This window comes from Dermacentor silvarum, chromosome 4 (genome assembly GCF_013339745.2).
Source record: "Dermacentor silvarum isolate Dsil-2018 chromosome 4, BIME_Dsil_1.4, whole genome shotgun sequence".
In the NCBI taxonomy this organism is placed as follows: Eukaryota; Metazoa; Arthropoda; class Arachnida; order Ixodida; family Ixodidae; genus Dermacentor; species Dermacentor silvarum.
Window position 1 is genome coordinate 115,019,085 of NC_051157.2, and position 26,286 is coordinate 115,045,370.

At 46.6% G+C, this 26,286-nt stretch overlaps 1 protein-coding gene across 1 annotated transcript in view; it reads right to left on the reverse strand.

The window, feature by feature from the left end:
- Positions 1–26,286, reverse strand: part of LOC119450546 (lipase maturation factor 2-like) — a 64,363-nt gene that overhangs the window by 3,234 nt on the left and 34,843 nt on the right. Inside the window, 6 exon segments of the mRNA XM_049665955.1 lie at positions 7,145–7,250; positions 8,002–8,107; positions 16,439–16,552; positions 20,746–20,870; positions 21,824–22,039; positions 23,203–23,308. Of these exon segments, the coding sequence (XP_049521912.1) occupies positions 7,145–7,250; positions 8,002–8,107; positions 16,439–16,552; positions 20,746–20,870; positions 21,824–22,039; positions 23,203–23,308 (773 nt within the window).

The following is a 26,286-nucleotide window of genomic DNA, read 5'->3' on the forward strand; positions in this document are numbered from 1 at the left end:
AAGGATTAGTAAGTCTGAGACTTGGTAGGGAAAGCATCTACCATAGCCTAGACCATGGGTTCTCAAAGTGGGTTCCGCGGAACCCTAGGGTTCCGCAGGCCCCTGCTCGGGGTTCCGCGAGCCACTGAAAAATTTTCCGTGGTCCCGCGCTCACCAAGTGGCTAAAACGGCGAAAACGAGGTGCGCTTGATCCACAGAACCTCCATTACTCGTGCCCGAGTGTCAAAAAGCACATCACAGCGCGTAACGGCAACGCGCGAACTGCGCAATAAATTCGCAAGCAGCCTGTAGCCACCCAACCTCCGAAACCGGGGGAGGGGGGTTCCTTGGCACTTCATGGAGCTTAGCAGGGTTCCCTGGAACGAACATGCTTGAGAACCCCTGGCCTAGACAATGCAATGAGCCTTGAAACAGCCTACCAGCCAAATATGTGTGGCCCCTGGATTCATATGGTGCAGATCACTGTTAAAGGGACCGAATCAATTCATGGCTTGCACTTTGTAGAGAATAAACTGTACTATCTGCCGCAAAATGCTTGCTGCAAAGTTGGCCACTTCTCGACCTGTCACAGGGGGAAATTTACTCACTCCCTGCACTCATGTGCCTGCTATAAAGGGCCCCCAAACTACTTTTGAGATTTTGGACACATTTTAAATAAACACATGCAGTTATGTACAAAACAGTGTGATAATAATTTTTGGCAAACATGGCTGCACTACGGGCCAGCCACAAATTCAAGATGAAATCCTGTGCTCCTTGCAAGCAAGGAAGCATGGCAGCCATGTAGTCATTCATGAAATGCCTTTAACTTTGCTGTTATGACATCACTTCGAAAAATTATTGTGGGTGTATGTTCATTGTAGACTGGTGCATAGCTGGCACTACTTAAAAAATTTTCTAGATTAGTGAGGTTCAGGGGCCATTTAAGTGTGTGCTGAACAGTGCAACTGAACTGTGCTAGTAAGCATATTGATCTGCCAAAAATCCCATGACAAAAAACAATGAGATTACAGTATCGCAGTCCACGCCTGTGCGCAACACCTGGTCAAAATGTGCCCGATATAACTGGTGAGAATGTATAGATGCAGTTTTGTTGTAAAAATTGCACACCATTACCGCTTCTACCTTGATTCTGTGCGATCAGCTGTCGGAAATGCAACTGAGTTTTCGCTAATGCACTGTGCTCCATTCATGCTGGATTGAATCATGGAGATTGAAGACATGTTCAGTAGTTGGCTGCAAAAATAGTGACTGACATATTAAGGAATGGAATGAATGTGTGTGGCCAAGTTTGCGGACCGCTGTTACAACTGTGCATACGTGTTTCCGGCACTTCGAGATGTGTGGCTTTCGTTGAGGATACAGAAATTTGCTCATCCGCCAGCGTTGTATTGCTAACCTTCAAAGAAGGGGCGTCAGCCACAGAACGTCGGCAAGAGTGAGTAGCACTCGTTAAACAATGATAAAGGGACTAGTGCCGCTTCCTGTCATAGTAGGTTTCGCGCACAGTATCTACACGCATCTACCCCAACTGGCACGGAAACTTACCCCCACTCTATCGCCAACGTTGCAAGAATAAGTGAATGAGCGCACGCTTGAATATATGGGCACTATATACGCACAATAAGTCACGCTGCTACACCGATAGCGCACGAATGGTCGAAGCTGAATGTTTCGTGGCGGTCCAGAAAAGTAAGCGAGCTACTGGTGATAATACATACAGTGTAGACCACTTATAACGAAAGTCACCGGAGTTGCGAATATCCGCACTATAAGCGGTACTGCATTATAACCAAAACAACGATTTTATTGCGATAGCAATTATATGGACACTCCAGGCGCATTTCTAGCTGCCGTAGCTGTTGCCATGAGGTTCTGTATAAAGTTCAAGGGCAATAAAATCGTCGCCGCGTGCTGTATGCTGTATGTGCGAGTGAAAGCGTGCGAGGGTGAGCTGGTGATCGCGTCTCAATCTCGCGCACGCAAGGGAGGAAAGCGGGAAGGAAGCGCACTGTCTTCCGTCGCGCGCAAGGCTCGAGGGGGGGTGGGGGTGCGTTTACTTTAAGTGCACACGCCTGCCCACAGGGGCCGCTGCATCTTGAAAGCCATCTGCGACGGGGGCACAGTCCACCGTGCACTGTGTTTTCGCGGCTTAGTTCACTTTGATGCGAGCGGCAGCACGAAAGTCAATTCGCTCACTGCTACTGCTGCGCTTCCTCACCATAGGGTTCTGACAGCAAGTTTCCACGGTCATCGAGTGAGATGTGTTCATGTTTGCTTGTGCGTGCGTGACAACATGCTTGTTAGTGCGCAGAAAGCCGCAGCGACGGACGTGCTTTCGCACGCTCCCGCCGTTGCATCATTCTGCCCGCTCCTCGGGAGGAATGCTGGTAGTGCGTGGCCGGCGTGGCTTGTTGTGCCGGGCGAAAAATATGAACAGAGCTATTCATGCACTAGCAACGTTGGAACACACCCGACGGGACGAGACGCGCACTTGTTCGGCGCCGCACTGTAACCGGTATTTCGTCTCCTGCAACTGCACTATAAGTGATACGTGTATACATGAAGTGCTATGGGAAAATTAACGGGAGTCTGAAAAGACCGTACTATATCCGATCCTGCACTATAAGCGGTTACGTTATAAGTGGTCTATACTGTACTTGCTACAAGGTGTTCCAATATTAGCTACAAGGTATTGCAATATTTGCTACAAGGTATTACAATGTAGAAAACAGCTAAGCTCCAAGCCTTGCGTGCAGCAAGAACAAATCTATCGGAACTGGGCACACCCACGAGCGATTAGGTAGAAAATAATCAGATAGTGGCTGCACCGAGGAACTTCACTGAGTCAGAAACTGACAAGCTGCTGCTTCAAAATATTTGCCAAATCAAGAACAAAGAGCAAAACACACTAATCCTTATTCAATTCATGAGCGGAATGTTTGCATAGATTGGAATACATAATTAGCCCCGCTTTTAGAGCAAGCACCATATACGCTGCTCGTGCCATTTGGACATAGCTTAATCAGCTCCGAAAGCGCTTTTTCATGCTCTCTGAAGCTGTGGCCAAAGCTTCGTGTCGTCCACCGGTCACCGTCAAGGATATCTCCCGAAACAGAGGTTTGCTAAGCCACACCGGCGTCATACACATACATTGTAAACATGGAGGCAGTTGAGGCAAGAAATGGACGCATCAACACGTGATCAAACATGGCAGCGTCCATGGGATCGCCGCGAAAAGGGTCAAAAAAAAAAAAAAAAAAAAAAAAAAGTACAACGCCGCTCGCTATCCCTCCCCCCTCGCTCCCTCGCCGGTGCATCGAGCACAACGAAAAAAAGCACACTGTGTAGTCTCCGGGTTCTCTCAAGCCGCCTTTGTCGTAAGGCTTAGGCTTGACGGCCAACTCCCGTGTGCTTGCCTTGTACTACCGGGGTTTGGCGGTACAAAGACAGGCAGAAACACGACAACACACGATAGTGTAACAAGTATAAAAAGAGTTTATTGCCCCATGGGAATTCGCGTGGAAGCAGGCTATAGAGTCGACCTCGACGTTTGTCGTGGTCGATAGTGGTCGAACGAGGTAGGGCACGACAAAGGAAGGGAACAAGATGGTTACCTGAGCTCCGTCCTTCGTCGCGGCTCGCAGTCGTCTCTCTTTCTCCGGCGTGCGCTGGTCGCGACTGCCCCGCCTCGTTCTGGGCTCGGTCCAATGAGCGCGGGGCTCCGCGTACACGTCACCGCTGCATTTACAACCGGTTTCCAAGAGGATCGCGCCACCGCACGAAAAGCCGTTTGGCTCCCCGAACGGGAAGAGGGAAAAAGGCGTCTGCTCTGCTCACTTCCGTGGCGCGCGTAAGGACGCGGGGAAATATGAACCTTCATAATTCCCACATCCCTCCCCCCTTAAGACCGAACGCCCCCTTGACTCCCGTGGCGCACCCCTACAATACCCGCAGTCGGCAGAACAGACCGTAGCCAGGCCGGACCCACCCGAGGCAGCAGAACCACACCTATGGAGCAGCAGCTAAAGCTGGCCATAGAACTCAGCGAGGGCATACGGCACGGAGCCACGGCTGCACCTCAGCTGATCAAGAAGACAAGCCACCAACTAGCCTTCCAGAAGATAGCCGCGCTCGTGCACTCCCTGGGCCCACTGGACGCAAGAGACGTCTGCTCTCCTCACTTCCGTGGCGCGCGTAAGGACGCGGGGAAATATGAACCTTCATAATTCCCACAACTGCCGCCCTGCTTTTCTTTCTTGCTCGCGCGAGATTTAGACGCAGTCGTCGGCTCCCCTCGCACGCTTTCACTCGCACATACAGCATACGGCGTGCGGCGACGGCGTTATCGCCCTTGGACTTTATACGGAACATCTATGTGCCAAAACTAATTTTAGGGCCACAATGCGTCATAGACACCATTTTTAGATAGCAAATATGGATTTCAAAGGCCATAAAATACGTCATAGGCGTCGCCCCCTGCACTTTGGGCGGCCAATGCCATCGTCAAACCACCAAGCCAAGCGACATGAAAAGTCAAAATGGCTGCTCGGGCCGGCGCGGGGTGGTAGTTTGCAACGTATGATGCGGGAACGGTCCCACAGTTGTGACGCAACAGCGGGGTTACCAATGCATTGGGTTCTATGGGAGCTGTGCCGGGACCGGCCGAAAACGACGTAACAGTCGGGAAAACGCAGCACCCGGGAACGTAACAGTGGGGTTCTACTGTAGCAGCCAACCGTCGCGCTCTTATCGCGTGCAACAAGCGGCAGCTCGCTTTTGAAAGCTGGAAGGCGTCCAAATATTCCAGTGGTGCAGCTGCGCAGGCAACAAATTTTTGCTCTAGCTTTTTAAAGAATGTCACTGCTACAACAATTGCAAAGAGGGCTCACGGGTGGCACACGGTGCGCAAGCTCCGCCAAGGCATTGCTTTGGTGGCCCCAAAAGGGGCCTTTAAAAAGAATAGAAAAAAAGGTTGCCGAGGCAGTCTCTGAGCTTGAGAAATGCAGCAGAATTAAGAAATGCTCGGGCGAGAACGTGCAAGCATCTTGCTTTCTGAACGTTCGCTTCCCTCATGATTTGCCGGGCACCACGCTTTCGTCAGCGGGGCGGGAGCGTGGCGCCTTGCGAATCAGAACGGGGCAACTTGTCCTACCTTGGGCAACAGGGCAGGACAAGACACTTGCACGGTCTCCCACATTCACTTTGCACTTGATTAAACAAGAAAAGCCCATGCCCATCAGCTTTGTGTGCTTTCTGCAAACCTTGCCGACATGCTTCTCTAGGTCATCCAGGTGCAGCGGAAGGCCCCTCGCCAAAACAAAGCCCCAGAGGGACTGCAACATCCACAGGATCTCCTGTGAGGACAATGTTGGGGCAACCTGCCCAACCATGTCATCGCTGGTATCGTCACCGTCACTGTTATCTGCTGCTAGGACCTTCGCTATGACTGCTGCATCGGTTAGTTCTTCCGAAGTTTCTAATGCATTCGCCCGCATGCAGAAACTCATCGAGTTCCAATGCGTCCTCGTTGACTGTGAACCAGAGTTTCAGCATCACTTTGTTGGCGGGAGCTTCTGCTGCCGCCAACTACTGCCTCAAACAAAGCCTGCATTCCTGAAACAGTTCTTCACCGCAGAAGCGCAGACTTCCGACCACGTGGCAAAAATAAACTGTACGGCGATAAATAGACTGATCTTTAAGTCTGGCTGCCCCTGGCTTGTCTGCGCGGCCATGTCAATCACAAGCACTACCTTGTTAGGACGTGGAGACAGTACATAATCTTTAAATTGGCGAACGCGCCAGCGTCCATGGGCTGCAGGCCTGCCGTGGTGGTTAGGCGACAGAAAACAAACTTTCACACTTGAGAGCTTCGGTATGGAGTGATAGGCACAGCAATAATCAAGGGTGAGCACCACCTTCACCTTTGCTTGCTCGATACGTTCATTGAACTCCACGAGCCACTCGCGAAAATGTTCCCATGTCATCCATGCCTTCTGGTTGTGGCAGTAGCGTACCGGGACCCTGGCAGCACCGAAGAAACTGCGTTTTTTTTTTACTTTCCGATGACAAATGAGGGCACTTATCACTTCCATCCATGTTGGCACACAAAAATACTGTGACGCGTAGTTTGCGGTTTTTGCTGCCCCTACATGTGTCTCGTTTCAGTGCATGTGTATTCAATGGCAACATCTGAAATAAATGTCCTATCTTCTCTCTATTCAACAATATTCAACATTGCATTTATAAAAGGAGACTTAAACGTGTAGCATGGCTGTTGGCCTCTAAGCTGTATGGCTGGCCTGGTGTTCTGGGCATAGAGACATGCTGTGCAAGGCCTTCAATGCTATCAACTAGTTCATTTGCAATTATGAGAGAAGAAAGCATGTTAGAGCCAAAAACTGCGCCTTAGACGAAAAGTGCTCGGGGCTGCTATAGGGGAGACGTAATATGTTGGATAGAGCAACATACATATAGGACGGAAAATCTTTCCCGACTCCAAAGTTGTCCCAAGCCACACTGTGCTGGCCACACTGTATCACAAACAGTTCTGTAATGAGGTTGCCCCTTTTGTCACAGCTTGAGGAGTTCAAACATGCTCCCTCAGTTCAGTTCAAGCAGCAGTAAAAAAAAAAAAAAATGATAGCTGTCCCTCATATTCATAGCAGGACAACAGCACAATGTAAATGTTTTTATGGTATGATACTGTGTTTAACGAGAACACTCTGTGCAGTACAAAAGGAAGTGCTTTGTTGCAAACAGATCGCTTTCAATTCACACACAATTTCAAGGAAGGAAGCACCAAAGTCATAGGCGAACAAGCTGGATCTGTGGCCATCTAAAATTCACGACGTTGGGCATGCACCTGACCTGATTCTGTTGGAGTGTGCTGATTGACACGAGGGATAAAGCAATTCTGAAAAGCTGGGTGCGTATGTTGAAAACAGCATTATTTGTTTTTTCTGAAATTCAAAAGAAGTTGTAAAGTGAAAGTGAAGATAAAATTTTTAACCACTGCAGTAAATTCCCCCATTGTAACATCTTACACAAGGTAATGTGCAGAAGAGTCCTGCAATGTCACTGCGCCAGCGAGAAACAAGAAAGAGCCAAATATTCCAACTAAAGCTCGCCACTTTTCGCTCACCATGGGAATGCCATGCTCTTGAAGGAACTCCCTGAGGAAAGGTTGCTTCTTGTGGACCGGGGGCAGGTATTCTTTGGGACTGCCACGGTACCACCAGGCGTGCCCACTTGAGCGGAAAATGCGGCAATCAGTACGAGAGCCAAAGCAGCTGCTTAGCAAAGACAAGCTATGTTGGTATGCAGTTATTAATTTCATATAGAGGTACAGCAAAGGCTAAAGGTCGCACAACAAAATCAAGGCTATATGGCCATCCCACAAATGTGGCTCTCATTTAAACACAATTTGCCTGCCTAAAATGAGGGTTCTAAGCTGGGCTGGTTTGTTTACATTCAACATAGCAACGGTGCAGACGACGGGACAAGTCATATGAACAGGACAGATGTGCTGTCCTGTCAGTGCATTTGTCCTGCCCATATCAGTTGTCCCACTCTCTGAGCTGTCCGCCCATGTTGGGCCTAAAACAAACTTGTTCTGGAACAAGTCTGCACAGTTCGCTCTGCATTCTTTGAAACAGTGCATGGGAGACATGCACAAGAGAACAAATCATGCACACCTATCTGTTCTCCTGTGTACGTCTCCTTTATGCTGCTTGAAAGAATTTACTGCCTGAAGTCTGAGGCAATCATTTGCTTCAAATGACCATTACAAGAATGAAAATCGGCTGGCACGGCATCTCCAGCATTTCAATGTATGACCCGTTAAGTATTCAGGTTTCTCACTGAATGGCTAGCCAGCTGAAGAGACCAACTCGAAGTTTACCACTAACTAGCTACAAACATGCACTGTAAGCAATCTAGGGTACAGGTGAGCATTACATGCACAAAGGTATTTGATTTCACTTGCTCAACAATCCCTACCTGCTGGTGTCCATTTTGGTGAACCAGTATTTGTACAGCGTGGCACGAATGTACTTGGGAGGGTGGCGGGTGAAGGGGTATCGCTCCAAGTTCATCAAGCGCAGAGCTGCACCAGGCACACAAGACATAGAACAAAACTTTTGAAACCATTTTCACCGAACACATCTCAGTGCTACTCTACTACCTGCGCTGTTATTATGCTCATCAACTATTAGCATAAGTATACAGATACAGGGTGTTCCAGCCACAAATGTTTTAAATTATTAAGAATAGGGGATTAGAATAGTTTTGGCCTGCCAAGATCTACAGCACAGGCGGACATGAGTAACCACGTGGTGATTGCCAATAAGCTCCTTAATCAACTAAGCTTCAATAACTTACTTTTAAATTAATGGTTTAAGTAATCAGCACCAATCCTGAGACTTGCTGCAGTTTCGTGATACTAGCTGCCTCCAGAATCAATGGCACAAATACATTGGTGTTATGCACAGCTTTGCTTCACAGTGCTAAGGCAGGTCTTTTGGCAAAATGGTACATTGAGCACTCATGCCCTTTGCAAGATATTTTGAAACTGATGCTGGTCTTAGGATTCTGAGTGGGATAATGAATTAACTTGTCTCAAGCACAGACAATCCATGAGTGCAAAATGCATGATTTCAGTAATTCTAAAGTTAAATAGTTAATTCTGGTAATTATTGACATTAGTAATCATCAGACAGTTCCAATGCATCTCTGTGCTAAAGGGCCCCTAAGCCACCAAGAGGTTGAAATTTAGTTGTAGTGTTGCAGTTGTGCACAAGTCTACAACGGACATGCAGCCGCAAGAATTCTTCAAAATGGTGCCGTAATAGCAGAGTTACACGCGTTTCATGATCGCAACACTGCCCTCGCTCGTTTCGCTCTTTCCTTCGCTACTCTCCTTGTCGGCTGGTCTCTCCTCGCTGAGTGTTCCTCCAAATGTCACGTGACATACGTCATCGCCCGCAGCGCGATCGACAGGCCAATCGACGACAGCGAAGCTGTGCACCTTCGCCACCGGCAACGAAAACATCGGCTGCAGCTTCTGTTCCAAGCAAAATAATTTCCGCTAGATAAAGCAATGCATAAATCGTACATTTTATGAAGAACGATATCCACTGTCAAACGTTTAACATGAATGAGAGCTCCGATACTTGTCGTGCTCAGCTGCAGTGCACGGCTGCAGACGGAAGACGACCGACTCGGCTGTGCTCGCATCGCAGCGGATGGCGCCGCTAATATCAGCGTATTTTTCTCCTTTGTGTACAATTATTGCGAAGAGCGACAACAACGATAATAAAATATTGCGGCTCATGAGCGCCGGTAATTAATTCAGAAGCGCCGTCTGCTTTAGCTTTGAAGTGAACCGGAAAAGGCCTAAAAAGACCTAGCGATGATATTGTCATCGTCAAGCGATCAGCAGCGGTGAGCCTGCCGCACAAATGAGTCCCTGTCTCATCAAGGAAATCTCGCCGATCGCGAGCAAAGTCGCCGTCGAATGGCGGCGCACGAATGGCAAACGGCGTGTGGCGAGTTACCGTGCCGGTAACGTGGACGGGCTTTAGCTGCGACTCAGCGCTTCTCGGCTACCCGCGGTAGCTGCCGTGCAGGCCCATGCTCATGCAAAGTGTGCCACTATGGACCCTGTGTTGCGGGCATGTCTAGAAAGGCCAACACTGTCGCACCATGTTCGCGCAGCTAATCAGACCGCTAAGCACGACTGTGTTGGAACGCGAGTGATTTGGCACTTGCGTTGCGGGCTGTAATTACCAATTCGCAAGTGCGCACAAGCGAACAACACGACGAAGAAGAGCAGGGAGCGCGCGTTCCTGCTAGCAGACTAACCGGAAGTCGTAGGTTCTTGCTCGACCAAAAGACATCGTCGCCGTCGTTGACATCACCAGATGCATCCTGGTGACATCATGACGACCGCTGGGATACCGGAAAGGCTCCGAGAGGAGCACGACCTTGTTTTTTGATATTGTGGCGTGACCGCGGCGCGTTGCGCTGTAGCGTTTGGCATTGTTGATCGTGACGGCATTCTGAACTCGATGCGCGTGTTTACTTGAAATCCTAAAAAAATATCAAAGGTGGTTTAGGGGCCTACAAGAATCTTGGCCACAAAATGATCACGTCAAATCGCCATTTTTAATTAGTTAGAGACTCTTACTACTGAAAGAACTAGCTCTTCCACATGTAATGTCATTGTTCAAAACATTCAAATAAATGTACGTACAGTAGAACCTTGTACATATGTTTTGGAAAAAAAAATATAGGAAAAAAAAAGGAAAAAAAAAACAGAAAAAAAAACACGCAAGAAAAACATACTAACGTATGATCTGAAGTCACTAAAAAATTCGGCAGACTCAATTGCAGTTGACATCTATGTCAACGCGAGGCCAATCTAGCGGGGCCTCAGCAGCCCGACACACGTGTTGTCGTTTTGAGGCTTCGGCAAGTTTACGTTTGTGCTTGTCGGTCTGTGTAAGCAGCTTCCTTGGACAGAGCATTTTGGTGGAAAGTTTAGATATGCCCACTCAGCGAGAATTGTCGCAGCATGAGATGTTGGTGTGCATAGAGCTCCTGCGGCCCAAACGGCCCCAGCAACTTGAGACATGCGTTGTCGTTTTAAGATGGTGATGTGAAACCGAAACGAAATCGACCTGGCGGGCAACACCGGAATATGATGCCGCGATGCCACCAGAACGAAACAAACGAAACATGACGCTCACTTCACCCCGCCTGCGGCAGGGAATGGCAGTGCGTTTGCGTTATCACCTACGCACCACACGCGCTGTGAATGGTGGCGAGCGACGATCCGCGATGAGATTTTCTGGTTCTGGAATAGGCAAGCGAATGCGTGGCGGCATTTTCACGTTACGTGGACAGACGAGTGCTGCAGGGAAGCTGCCATTGCAGGGACCTACAGCCATAGGCGTATCTACCGGGGGGCAGGGGGGGGGGGGCACTTGCACCCCCACTGTCAGAAGTGGGAGGGGGGGGGGGGGGCAAAGTATGCCATTCCCCCCTCCCCCCTACTTTTGAAAGCGGGCACTTTCGGCTGCATGCTGGAAAGTCCAACAAAACTACAGCTGAAGCTAAATTTTCGTTCGTAATAGAGTGGCCATGTCAGTAATGCTTTTCTTTACTATGTACTGGGGCAGCGAGGATTGTCTTTTGTGTCTCCTCGGGACACGCTGTAGCGGACGAGCGTGTACGGATTCGCGCACACTCTCGCGTAGCGGGAAAGGCCTGGCACTGGGCACTACATAGGCAACTCCCAAGCCGGAGGTGGAAGACGGGGAGGACGCGACCGATAAACGAGAGGGTGCCTCCTCTGAAGTGTACGTCATCATGTGACGAGTTAATCGAGGTATTGCGGAATGTTTCTTTTTGTTCAATAAATATGAACTATTATTCAAATATTGTCCTGAAAGTTTTCAATTATCGTTGCATGTTGACATATTCTTTTATTGTACATTAGGCATATAATATTACCATCTGTTTAACTGTTCGTCGCCAGGTGGTAATCCACGCGTTAAAAATTGTTACCACTCGAATCAAAGGAAATAGCCCCATCACCACCAGTTGTGCGAAAATTTTTAAAGTTGGTTCTTATTCTATGATGTCGTCGCACAGGGACATTTTCCTGAGGCTGCAGGTCTCGCATCGGCAAAGGGCGATGGCTGCTCGTCTCCTCCAGTTTGTCGCACAGCCATCAGACGGTTCCCTTTGACAGATGATAATGATGCCGAAACTCCTCATCTGTGAGCTCTGAAAACGTGTCTAGCACCTCCAGTCGTTCGCGGGTTTGGGAGAGCAAACGGAGGCAAAGAATGAGGGGGGCCGCCATGTTTTCATGTGTATGTAGTCGTACCTTAGAGATAACCAAAGCGCGCGCGCGCACCGCCTGCGAGTCTCCGAGGCGGCAAGACCCACGTGCGCTGCCAAGTTGGCAAGCAAACAGCCAAGCCACAGCAACGGAACCCAAAGCGGACTACCTCTTCGTCGGTTCCACTCATGGCCGACGACAGCCATGATTTGCTGTACCGCCCCGCTGTCTCTGATGACCGCTGACGAAACCACAATTCTGACCAATCACGTGAGGGCAAGCGAACGGTTCGCAATCAGAACCGTTATAAGATTCCGCCCCAGCTAATAAATTTTAACCTGCGGGCGAGGGGGAGGTCAGGATAACGTATTATAATCAGCTGCCCCTAACGACTGGTGTGGTTTACGGCATGAAATCATTGGATTTTCAAACACTGGAACTATTTAATCTTTGTCCGGAGACAGCATACATAGCGTTGCAGTCTCAGTATTGCATCAGCATCAAAAAGTCTAATCAAACCTCTTACAGGTATAACTGTCGAGTTTCACTGTCTAATCACAACTTATTGTAGATATGTTAGTGAAAGTGACCTTGGTCGAACGTGCAGAGCCATTTAAATACCAATAGAACACTGGCTTGAATTTTTTCTAAAGGCTTGTGTCCACTTCTGACCTTGTCATTTCATTTTCAGGCTGTTTCTAAATACAGTGGAATCTCGATGATACGATCACGGCTAATGCGAATTTCCAGATGATACGAATTTTTCTGTGGTCCCGGCCGAGCCCCATTACTTTGCAACGTGCTAGAGAACGGTTGTTACGAATCGATTTCCGACCCGCGTCGGTTGATATGAATAAACGCCGCCCCATCGATGGCCGCGAAAGAGAACAGCGCGCAGTCACGCACTTTCTCCTTTTCTCTTTTGATGCGGAGCGCGGACACAGCGCCGGACAGCGCGGAGGCCGCGACTGGGAGCGAAGAGTTTGACGCGGTGGCGCTTTTCTTGCTTTTGCACTTTTCCCCATGCAGGCGTGGGGAAGTGCGGTCTATCGCTTCAACGGAAACTGAGCGGCGTAAGCACAGCGCATACAAAGGTCAGAGCCGCGTGGAGATCGCTTTCAAGATACGGTGCGCGCGACAACCCCGACAGCCGGCACAGGCGCAAAGTACAAGAACGCATTTGTTGGCAGAGTAGAAGCTGCCCCCTCCCTCCCTCCTTCCCTCCCTCCTGCGCTGCCTTCCCGCTTTGCTCCTTTCGCGTGGGAGATTGCGTCGCCAGTTACCCTTGCGCCCGGTTGCAAGATACGCATTTGGTGCCCCACAGCAAAGCCCCCCTCCCTCCCTCCCTCCCATACCCCGCCGGCCTTTCGCGCGACGGAAGCAGGGCCAGGCTCGACTGGCGCGCCCGGCCGTGACGGAAGTCGCGTTCGCTCTCCGTGCGTGAAGGCGAAAAAAAGGCGCGCTTTCACTCGCACATACGGCGCGCAGCGACAATTTTATCGCCCTTGGACTCAAGCTCCACGTCTCATGCTCCTACTCCGCATCGCCCTCGTTGATCTCCTCTCCCGTCGGTGGGCGCACCTCGTTGAGAAGCGTGCTCGCTACCGCCCTTGTCGGCGAGATTTTCCAGCGGAAGCCGCATTATAACCGGTATTTCGTCTCACGCGGCTGCACTGTAAGCGGTATGTGTATACATGGGAGGGTAAACGGGAGTCGGAAAAGGCCGCATTGTAGCCAGTTCTGCACTATAAACAGTTACGTTATAAGTAATCTATACTGTAAATGCTTTTTACGTGCATGTGCCTGAGTGAGTTCACCTCCGACTTTTTAATTTAGCTAGTTTTAATTGTGTTTCGATGATACGAATTTCGGCTGATGCGAATATTTTTTGTGACCCCGTGAGATTCGTATCATCGAGATTCCACTGTAACAGCTACGCTATTAATTGTATCCCAGCAGAAGCAAAAACAGCACATGTTTTATATTTTGAAAAAATGGGGACCACTTTTTGGTGGCGTGTATCGAAAACTTGCACTGTGTAGGTTGCTTATGTGCTCCGAAAACAGTTACTGAAAAGTATCTTTTTCCCAATTTTTATGAGTTATACACGGCATTTAGTTGTTTTCCCCCGGTGTACTCGGTGAACTATGCGGGACATGGTGTTTTTATTTATTTGAAGTACGAAGGAATGTTCTTAGTGGTGAGCGATAAATGTTTATCCTGTGTAGGTTCATTACAGTCATTGTAGAAAGTTATTCATTGGAACGTTCCAGGGAGTCATACCTGCAGCCAATCAAAACGTTTCCCAGACTCCTAAAGCAACAGCACGAGAGGCAGTTGAAATACCATGAAAATAGAGTTAATTTTAAGCACAATGCGTTGCGAAACATTCACTTTCCTGCTTTTAATGCAAGTGTTGCAGATAATTACTGAACCCTCATTTTTCCATGTGTTTTTGTGCATCGTACGAGATTCGTAGATTGTTTCTCCGGTGTCTTCTCTGAGTTAAACAAGGCATTTTGTTTATATCTGGGGAAAATTAGGGGCATGATATGGGTAATGTGTAGGCAGTGTTCCAAATGGGTGGTTTAAATGCGCATTTTCCAGTAGAATACGTATGCAAGTGATCCATTGCGTTATTAGTCTGTTTTACGAGCGGCGTAAAACTTAGACAGCTGTGCTGGCATAATTACAACTACAGTCAACTGAGGTCAAACTTTGCGAATATAAGGGGACCATTTTGATACGCCGAGTTTATGTGTGATGGTAAATGCGAGGTTTCCCAATGTCCCAAGAGAACTCTGCGTTTCAGATATTCTATGCTTTGAAGGAATAGGTACGTACATTTTAAGTGCAATATGTCGCGAAGATTTAACGTTTGTGGCTTATTTAGAAGCGTTACCAATAATTATTGAACCCTCATATTTTATTTACTTTTACTTTTTCATGCATGATATAATAGGTTCGCCTGTCGTCCTCACTGAACTAAAGGAGGCAGCTTCGATTTGTCTGATGACTGTAAGGACAAGTTAATAGGTGATGTGTAGGTGAAGTTCTGAGTACTAGATAAGTAATTGGAGCTTTCGCAATAAATTATGTATGCAAGCACTCTAGAATGTTATGAGCGTGTCTAACGAGCGGGGAAGAATTGAGCCCGCTGCCATGGCAGAACTATGAAAGCCACCAAGACCAAATTTAGCGAAAATTGGTGGTATGCTATGGAAACTCTCTGTGCGAAGTTAAATGAGGCTGGATCATACACAGCCTTTGTAAAAAGATTCTTATTAAAGTGTTAAAGCATGCGATATGGCAGCTATCAGCTATGCTTCCCAGTGTCCCGACATAGCTGTAGGTTACAGCAGGTTTATATTTTGTGGAAAGGGGAGGAGGACATGGTAACTGCAATGTGCGACAAATTTTAAAGTTTCCTGATCCAGCTAGAAGCGTTACAAATAATTATTGATCCGTCCTTTTTCTGTCCCTATTTTCAGGCGTCATAACACGTTCAGACTTGGTTTCAGCGATGTCCTCGGTGAACTAAGCAAGACATTTTGTTTATATTTGGCGAAAACAAAGGGCGCGTTATGGACAATATGTATAGGTAAACTTTAAAGACAGGGTACTAATCATGACATTTGCTGTAAATTACGCATGCAAGCGATCCGGAGCTTTACGAATGTGTTTTGCGAACAAATAAATTATCACGTTGCTGTGGCAGAACTGTGAACTCAACCCATATCAAATCTAGCAGAAATTGAATAAGGAGAGCGAGGGGGAGGGAGGGAAGGAGGAAACCATGGTAAATGTTATGGCGAAGTAACGTGTGTTGATGAATTACTGGCTTTTAAAAAATTCCAAACAAGAAGTGCTCCAAAGGATTACATTCGGGCTAAGTTTCAAATGGCACAGTCACATATGGGCAACTTTTTAATGTTTGGGATATAATTAAAGAAAGTGAAAGTTTTATTGCAACTGTTCGAAAGAAACATCTTCACTGGAAATCAGGTTGTTGCACACATCTGCTGTCACTTTTTCTAGTGAATATTGCAAGTAATTTAAGTTGATTGTACTTTGTTGCGTAGAACCTAGACAATACTATTACCTAAACTAGCGATACATTTAGGCTGTAGACTTAAATAACAAGTACAATTCTTTTTTTAATTATTAATATTGTTTGTAGCAAATGTACATTTCTTGTGTGCGCTGTACTGCTGCTACTGGGCGGGATCTGAGACCTCTGGGAGACACTCATTGCCTTTTCTTCCTGCATAATCTTGAAATTTTATGTAGTTGCAATAAATAAATGCCAATTCAAATAATTTTTCGGGCCGCCATGGTTCATCATGTGTGATTGATGAATAGGTCTATGTCAGAATCGTATCAATGAGATTCCACTGTGCTGTGTTGCTCTATTTTATAAAGCATTACCACAATGCACCTTTTGTAAACTGTTTATCACTCACATATCATTACTTCATGTAATACCATGTTTGTCAAGAAAGTTCTTTGTGAAGGAAAGACCATTTTTTATTCACTTTCCTGTGAATACAAAAAGAAATGAAGGGTAGGGTAGGGTGGGGGACATACCTGATGCATCATTGTTGAGCAAATGGTAAACCAGGCTGAGCAACCACGGGTTTCGCCTGTAGTCACCCAGTGCGGCAAACCACATCTGCCAGTCGAGCCTAGGCTGGTGTGGGACTGCAGATACAGAAATAATGGTTAGCATGCATGCAGAAGTGTGCAGGGGCTGTTTTAATGCAAATATCAAAGACAATTTAAGAGATACCGATCTGCCAATGCACACAACTACTTTTGCTGCGCTTCTTTATACAAACACACAATGCACCATGGCGCTGCAGTTAGACGAACTGTCTCACTGTGGAGCTCACTTTGAAGACATAGTTCAGAAATATGAACGATACTTCAGACAAGATTCAATATAATTGTTCCAATTTTTTCACATTGTTCCTTTTAGCAATGTTTATTAAGAATGTTGCATAAAATCATCTTCAGCTTCAATTATTGACTGAATTCGGCTTCGATAACAACTGCACGCTTGGATCACATAATGCGTGCTGATGCTGGGCAGTGCTTCCACAATACTATCAGCCTCTAGAGAGCTTTTAGAGCGAAGCTGTTGAGGGCTCTCTCTTCAATGGTCGCGTCCGGCAATAGAAAAAAACTCTCATTGGCATATATGTGAGAGTGAAAGCGTGCAAGGGCAAGGGACGCGCGCTTTCACGGGGAGCGAACGCACGGTAGAGAGCAAACGTGACTTCCCAGTGGAAGGGGAGCGGTGGGCGAGGAGGGCATCGAGGCACCCTAGACTGTGCGTGCGCGTGCCTGCTCTCACACTGTGGCACATGCGCGCAGCCCTGCCGGCCTCTGCTGCCTGTGCCGCTGACTCTCTCTGGGCTCTCGCCCGCCTCTCCCCTGACAGTGTCAACGAAGGCGTTTAGCCGTTCCGTCACGTAGCCAGCGTTTTCACAGCGGCTGCATGCGGTCACACAAACAACGCGCAAAACTGTTGTCGACAGCAGCGGCATTTTGCCAGCGTTTGCACCGAACGCGCGCGGCGTTGGTGACGTGTTTATCAAGAACGTGCTAACCTTTGCTGTACGCCCTATGGCGGTGTACCGTAGCGACTATAAGGCCATGTGGTCACTAAATAAATGAAAACCCCCGGATGATATATATTTCTCATTCTTTAATAGTTCAAATAACCAATTACACCATCACATCTTAATAGTCGTAATTGGAAATACATAATTCCCACCATAGTACAGCCCTTCGCTGGTCTTCCGTGTCCACCGCAGTTAAAGGGCTGACAGTTTTTTTAAAAGTACTGCATGGCCGCTTGTTAAGTCTCCCTTGCAGTGAAGCCCCCCATATGTAGCAGTGTAGAAGGTTTCAATATTGGGAACTGAAACACCGCATTGAGTATCACGTGGCTGCAGAAATTCAGACAGCTATTCTTATGTCGCGCAGTCCCTGTTGAAGCCAGCAAATCCATTACTTTAAAGTGGCACTTAATGATATTGTGCAAGGAAAGCTTGACTATTGACTGTGCAACCTGAAGTGGCTCGGTAAAGGCCATAATTGGCTTTTTGGGGTTCTGACTCATGATAACTTGCTGGAGAAACACAACCACCAGAATGGCCTCTGACCACTGGAAGCACTTATTTCTCTTTGTCACAGATGATAATTTGCCATCAACCCTTGCCTCAACCTAAAAACAAAGGATTTTGTGACATTCAAGAAGGTGGCAATCGCGCAGTCATTGTAAATGGCGTGTAAGGTGACTGGGAGAGTGTATGGCTTTGTCTTCTGTGTCATAGACTGGAAGCTGCTACCCGGGAAAAAATGTGCTAGATGGGCAACACAGGGGTTGACAAAAACGAAGTTGAGCACATAAACAGTCACAATGGGAATGTTAATGCCTCTGACGATTTTCAGCCATGTCCCCAAATACAGTAGAACCCCGCTGATATGTTTTTCACGGGACCATAGAAAAAAACGTAAGAGCCAGGAAACGCAAGAGCCAAGAAACAGGAAAAATTGAAAAATGGGAGTAGTGTTGAACTGCACATAATATTATTTTAATTCTTACGCGTGAAAAAAAGTCGTAGTTTCGCCCGAAAGCCGAAGCATCGATTGCGATACCAAATTAGTAGACAGCTGTACAAAGTAAGGATAGTAGGTTTATCATCCGTATAAACTTGTGAACATTCACTTATTAACTATATTAACAAGCATGGTGTCAGCGCCCACAGGCAAACATGGACACATCACACTCGATGAGTGCGGACACGCGCTGTCAAATGCTGGCGTGAGGAAGCGCCGCTGCAGAAGCGCGTGAAGTGACCTTCGTGCTGTTGTCTATTGCTTCAACGCAAACTGAGCGCCGAGAACACACAGCACGCACAAAGCTACGAGCCGTCGACGCACCTACGCTGCCTAGACTCTGCCCCCAACGCAGATCGCTTTCAAGATGCGGCCCGCGCGACGGTGCACCGCCACGCAGTATGCAGTTGATGCCAAAGTACAACGCTGCCCGCTATCCTTCCCACCTCGCTCCCTCGCCGGTGCCTTGAGTGCAACGGAAGAAGGCGGGCTTCCTCCCTACTTTTCTTTCTTGCGCGCGCGAGATTCAGCCGCGGTCGCCGGCTCCCCTCACACGCTTTCACTCGCACATACAGCATTCAGCGCGTGGCGACGGCTTTATCGCCCTTGGACTTTATACGGAACATCTATGAACCAAAACCAATTTTAGCGCCACAACGCGTCATAGACACCATCTTTAGATAGCAAATACGGATCTCAAGGGCCATACTTTTGCTGGTGGAAACCGAAATACGTCATAGGCGTTGCCCCCGACACTTTGGGCGGCCAATGCCATCGTCAAGCCACCAAGTCAAGCGACATGAAAAGTCAAAATGGCCGCTCAGGCCAGCTCGGGGTGGCAGTTCGCAACGTATGATGCGGGAACGGTCCACACAGTTGTGATGCAACAGCGGGGTTACCAATGCATTGGGTTCTATGGGAGCTGTGCCGGGACCGGCCGAAAACGACATAACAGCCAGGGAAATACAGCACCCTGGAACGTAACAGCGGGGTTCTACTGTAACTTGCACACCCGGTATCGTTCAAATGAAGCGCATCAGGTCATCAGTGCAGGCAAGTCATCAGTAGAAGCACATAAACGTCTTCCCCCTAATTGCCGCAGCTGCAGTGCATAGTAAACATCTGCTAAGCCATCAATTAGCAGGCGTGTTGCATCGAAAAGAAGTTCGCGTATGGGGAGCTGCAACATAAGAAAATGTTCGTGATCTACAGACAATGCTGCCAAATGTGTGAGCCAAATATTATTCTGCTACGTGCAGCAGGTAGTCCCCAATTTCACATAATAGATGGCTTGCTCTCTCCTGTGGCTTTCGAGGCCCCCTGTATCATGCCCCACCCATGACGTCATAGAACTGTGCAACAGGCACCAGCTATTGGGCAGATTGTTCATAGTTATGAGTTACTTCCAAGTTAAAGCTCGTACATGCATGCACGCCTCTCCAATCTTCTGGCAAATGGGGAAGTTGTGATTAAAGCATCCTGCTCATTCTGCCACCGCTATTTTATCGCTCTCAGGTACCTTTTTGAGATGCGAGCCTTGAAGGGATACCCTAAGTACATCGCGGAAGGAAGTAAGAAAGGAGCAATAGGCAGGCCATTGTCATCAGCACCACTCGAGCTGTGAGGAAATGCGGTGACAAGGAATAGGGACAGCCTTTTCAGGGGTGGGACTGCCGAAAGTCATTTCGGAGCAATTTATGGAGCAAGTAAAATATAATTCTGAAGCAGTTTGCAGCAGGTCAATCTTAATTTTGGTGGAATAATGGATTGTGGAATATGGCAGCGCTTTCCTGAAAACCCAAAAGCATTGCTGACACTACGATTGAACTATATAGTCTAGTGCCGATGCTCATGATGACAGCGGAAAGTGTTCTCAAATTATGTGATCCAGTCGATGCAGTAATATAATTTCTGGATCACCATATGTCACCGCAGACCCAGAGAGCCACAATAAACCCTGGGCTGGTATAATAAAAGCTATTTCAATCTGAATTTATTGCAATAGCAATTATAAGGTCACTCCAGGCGCATTTCTGCCGTCGTCGTCGCCGTGATGTTCCGTATAAAGTCCAGGGTCGATAACAACGTCATTATGCGCTGTATGCTGTATGTGCGAGTGAAAGCGTGTGAGGGTCTTTCCCACCCCTGTCCCACCCGTCCTTTTTTTTTCTCCAGTGTTTTTCTTTCTTTTGAATCTTAAACTGATAGAGAAAAGTGATAGGGTCACAACAAACTCCTCACATCTGCAAAGATCGCAAGATACACACTGATAATTGGTGGTGGGCGGTTCACGTCTCCAGGCTTGTACAGGAATGGCAGCTCCACCCACGGACCATTTGGGTCGTCACTTCCTTCCAGGACGAGCTCTGGTCGCCCTCCGACACCTGTCATGCTGCGCAAGTCACATGAAAACGAGTCACAACGGGCCATTTCTTTTTCATGACATGGCTTTCCATGACCCAATACAACCCACAAAAAATTCTGAATCAGATACCAGCAGATTAGATTCTGGGGTTTTACGTGCCGGATTAATTAATTTTGACCATCTATGCTTCTTTAACATTCACCCAATGTACAACAGTTCATGGGTGTTTTTGCACTCCGCCACCATCGAGATACCGCTGCCGCGGCCGGGGATTTGATCCCGCAATGAAGTGCTTATGAGCAAAGCACCATTGCTGCTAAGCTTCCATGGCAGGTTTGCAAGTAGCAGAAATTATTTAAACAGCAAGGCAATATTTGTATTATGTTGGGTGTGTATTCCTTCTGTGTATTATCTGTTCACAAAACAGAATCCTGCAATGTGACAGGGAACACTTGATTAGCATACAAGAAACAAATGTGGCTTTACATGTGTGTCAAGCACATGTTTTAGAAGGCCAATTATTCAACAGACAAAAAAAAAAAAAAAAATTCACCGACGATTACGATACTCCCTAATGCGAAATTTGAGCGCAGCTCTATATGTGTTTTCATTTCCCGATATATTGGCTGGCGCGGACAATCTGTCTCGTGCTGCACGTTGCAAACAGAGTCAAGTGTGGCGCGATTTCCTCGCTAATCTGGAGATAACCAGAGCCAGCATGTGAGTGACGTGTGGGCGCGATTCACAGCAGCCGCCACACACAGACCTCCCAGATGACCCATGCTACTTTGGCGCCATCTCGTAGCCATCATCGCAGCACTACGCTTTTCTTCTCACGCTTTCGACATACCCTCCTCCGCTTTTCTTCCCCGCTGCGTTCGTTCGCTCCGTTATGAATGATAACGCCAATGCTCACTACAGGAACAGGTGCCTAAGAGGTGTTAAAGGTGTGCAGATAGAACAAAAGGTCTAATCATTACCTTCTGAAGAGCCCATATGAACTTGTCAGGTGGAACGGCTCAACCTTGTAATGCCAGCTCCGAATTGTGGGCCATAGTTTCCTGTTTAAGCCACGGTCCAGTTCCGAGAGTGGGACCAGAGAAATGCAGAAGACCCACACTGCAGCTGTTCCCATGAAAATCGTGCCTAATGTTGAGAAAATCTTGCTCAGGACACTTCTTTCTTTGACAATTGACCTGAAGGAGATGAAAAACAGAAGGACACAGTGAAAGTACGAACCGTTCCACTCACTCAATTAACAAAAAATTAAGATAATGTCTGAAACTAAAAACACTGACAAAGCAACCACCAAATCAACTGTTGCTCTTGACATTTCATAAATCAAAACGTGAACAGAAAATGCAAGGTCAGTCACCCTAGGGTAACATGCCAGCATTCATTTTTCTGTTCTTGAGACACAATATGTAATTACTAGGGCCAGGGCTGGACAAGGGGACGTAAAATTAGCAGTTTGGCAAACAACTACCACTTCCCAACTTGAGTGCTCCTGTTCTCAGTTCTAGGTAGCACCTTGGCGTTATGCCTTAGTTTATTTATATTTGGCAAATTGGTAGACAGTCGTTTATTGTCTGAAATCCTGGTGGAAGCTTTCTATCATAAGTGCATCGCAAGGTACACGACACTTAGGCCTGCCAGATTTTCCAATGAAAACTTTCTTGTTTTCGCCCATTCACCTTAATTTTTTTTTGTGTTCAAAGGAAAGAAGATAACGGAAGACAATCAGGAGCTTCCATGTGTGAGGCTACAAAATAAAAGGAACTCACACTTTCAGAACATTAGGCTGGTACCAAAGCCGACTGATCGAGGGGGTTTAAATCCCAAAGCAACACAATGGCTACGAGAGCTGCCTTAGTGGAATAGCTTGGGATTAACTTTGACCACTTGAAGTTGTCCAGCATGCACCCAAAGCACGGTAAAAAAGCTTTTTTTTTTTTTTTCTTTCTGTCCCCATTAGAATGCAGCAGTAGTGGCCAGAAATCAGAGCAACAGAATGGCGCGACCACCGAGTGAAGTTGTGCCAAACAGATGCAAATACCCACAGAGTGGCAATAAGTATTCACTTTTGGATTGCCTTTTGATTCAACCTGCACAATGTTCATGCTACAATAATGGTTACAGCATTGGTATCAATCACAGGTATAAACTTGTGGTGCATCTTTTAATAAACCATTGTTGAAAGTAAAAAAAAAAAAAAAAAACCCAAAGAAAGTGCTCCTGTGTGTTTTGACTTCTGTTTGTTTTAAACCAAATTTCTGCCCTAAGTACTAGATGTTGCACCAACAAGGCCAAAACTCACAAAACAAAGCCAACATTGCACAAAATTGAATTAACTTTTTACCTGTACAGAGCCATCAAAATGTGATAAGCCAGGGATGCACCTGCAACCCACACCATAAGGGGCACTGCGATGCCAAGAAACTGGTTAAACTTTTCTTTGTTGAAGGCTGCAAATGAAGGACAAGATGCATGACAGATTAGAATCTGCAAAACGGTCCCGAAAGACTACTTTTGCTAAGTGGCAAACAGTTCAAACAGCATCCACTCAATACAGAAGGGGCTGGGAACCTGAAAACCTTTGAGCAAATATTTGGGAATGAATCTGCACATGCAGCAATTTAAAACACTGCCTGGCTATGCAATAGGACTCAGACTATACAACCTATACTAGACTTCACAAATCAGTGCAATGATTTAGGTAATGTGATGAAAAGTGCTTTTTGGCCTTTTTCCATGGCTTGCAAATCACCTCTAAGTCTATTTCAAAAGGTGTCCCTGAGAGTTTCGGTTTGGGACCTCGTTGCGCCATGTTTTACTGGCATAAGCCATTTAGATTGTTGTTGTTTGTGTTGTGTTTAATGGCGCATAAGCAACTAAGGCTATCATGCGCCAACCACAAGGTGAAGTTTCTTTTCGACAGTTGGGTCACCTGATCAACAGTCCTTGTCTAGGCAAGGACCCCCAGGATCCCAACAAATTAAAAAACCTCAGTCTTCTTGGAGAAGGGAAGGTGAATGAGGTGTATCATAATGTGAAATGAAGCGTAGGGTCAGATTCATAGTTTTTCGAGGACACCTGCTTCCCTTAAGAAGCTAAAAACGTATGCCATATTTACTAGTGCGTCTTCGCCTAAAATTAATGACGGATGAAAAGGAATGTGTTCATTGTAAAACAAAGTAAAATATTTTTTTCTCAGTGTTTCGAGTTTCGTGCATGATATTAATATGTGAATTACGGTAAGTTCATCTCCGCATTTTTCACAAACAGGCTTGTCTTGTTTTGTCAGTAGGAAATTGTGAGTAAGATGCGTGTGTCCAATGCGGAGGCGACATAATATGACTTCGATGAAGCGTTTTTGGTGTGAGCATGACTTCCATTCTTCTATGTTAGGTTTTACTAGATGTAGTTTATTGTTTACTTCTTTTTTCCATGTAGACTGCCATTTATTTCGCAGTTTATAGAACACTAATTTCATGGAATCTTTGTAAGGAATTCTCACATTTATGATTTCTTTATGCCGCGCTTTCGCAGCACATTCATCTGCTTTCTCATTGCCACTGATTCCGACGTGGCTCGGCACCCAACAAAATTTTATGTTGTGTCCTTGGCTTGTGGCTCTTCTTATGTTATGTAGGATGTTGCCGATTAATGGTGTAATTGCATTTCTAGGCTGAAGTGCTGTGAGTACACTTAGTGAGTCTGTGTAAATGATGCTGTTCTCAATGTTCTCATTTATTATTTTTTCTACAGCCACAGAGACTGCGTAACACTCGGCAGTGAAAATGGATGCACACTGAGGTAGGCGTACAGTTTTTTCCCAATTGCCTTGTATCACGGCACTTCCAACGTAGCCTGCTGTTTTCGAACCATCGGTATAAAATGCTGAGTGTTCCGCGTACTTTTCGTTTAGTGCTAAATATTCTTGTAATATATGTTCATGCGGTGTTTGTTTTTTCTGAAATTGCGTTAATGTGAAGTCGCACACAGAGGGCAGGCGATACCAAGGCGGGAGTGGATCGGGATTCTGGGCTATATGAGGCAATGTGTCCATTATATCTAATTCTTGGCATCTCTCTTCAAAGCGGAGAAGGAGTGGTCTTATTGCATGGGGTTTGTTGGTAAACAGTGTTCGCGATGGGCACCTTGTAACTATTTGGTAACAGATATGCTTTGACAGTGAACGGATTTTTAGAATGTATGAGCATGTGAGCATAGTTCTTCTGTCTGAAAGTGGTGGTTCATTGGTTTCTACATACAGACTGTTTATGGGCGACGTCTTGTATGCACCAGTTGAAAGACGTAAACCTAAGTTATGTACTGGGTCCAGGCGGTTCAAGTATGACTTCCTTGCTGAACCATACACTATGGAACCATAGTCTAAGCGGGAGCGTATAACGGAGCGATAAATTTGTAGAAGGCATAGCCTATCAGAACCCCAGTGTTTGTGTGAAAGGACTTTAAGTATGTTCAGGGATCGAGATGCTTTCTTTTTAAGCGCGTTTATGTGCGGAAGGAAAGTGAGTTTTTTGTCAAAAGTTATACCGAGAAATTTGTGCTCATTTTGGACAGGTAATTCAGTTTCGTTCAGGTGTAGGGTGGGGTCTGTCTGTAAGCCTCGTTTGAGTGAGAAAAGAATCGCCACTGTTTTCTGTGGATAAAAGCGAAACCCATTTCTGTCTGCCCATGTTGCCAGTTTATTTATTGTTAACTGTACTTGTCTTTCGCATGTTGATATGTTGGAGGACGTGCAGGCTATCTGAAGATCGTCGACGTAGACTGAATACATAATGGATCTTGGGATAATTTTGCTAATAGAGTTCATTTTTACAACAAAGAGTGTTGTGCTTAAAATACATCCCTGGGGTACTCCGTTTTCCTGAATGAAATTCTTTGAAAGGGTTGAGCCTAGGCGTACATGGAACGAGCGATTAGATAGGAAGTCTTTTAAGCAGTTCAGCATCCTGCCGCGGATGCCAAGCTCAGCCAGGTCTTTGAGAATCCCAAACCTCCAGGTTGTGTCATATGCCTTCTCTAAATCGAAGAAGACAGCCAGACAGTGTTGTTTGTGTATAAAAGCTTCTCGAACTGTATTTTCAAATCGAACAAAATGGTCAGTTGTGGAGCATGCCTTTTTAAAACCACATTGATGAATGTCGAGAAGTTCGCGAACTTCTAGCACAAAGGTTAGTCTAATATTCAAGACACTTTCAAATGTCTTTGCAAGACAGCTGGTGAGGGCTATGGGCCTATAACTACTGGGGGAAGTTGGTGGTTTTCCGGGTTTCAAAAATGGAATAATAATGGCTTTCTTCCAGGCTTCAGGTATATTCCCCGTCACCCAAACTTTGTTAAAAAGTCCTAAAAGGGCCTCTACGGCAGGTTCGGAGAGATGAGCTAACATTTGATAATGTATCTCATCCGGACC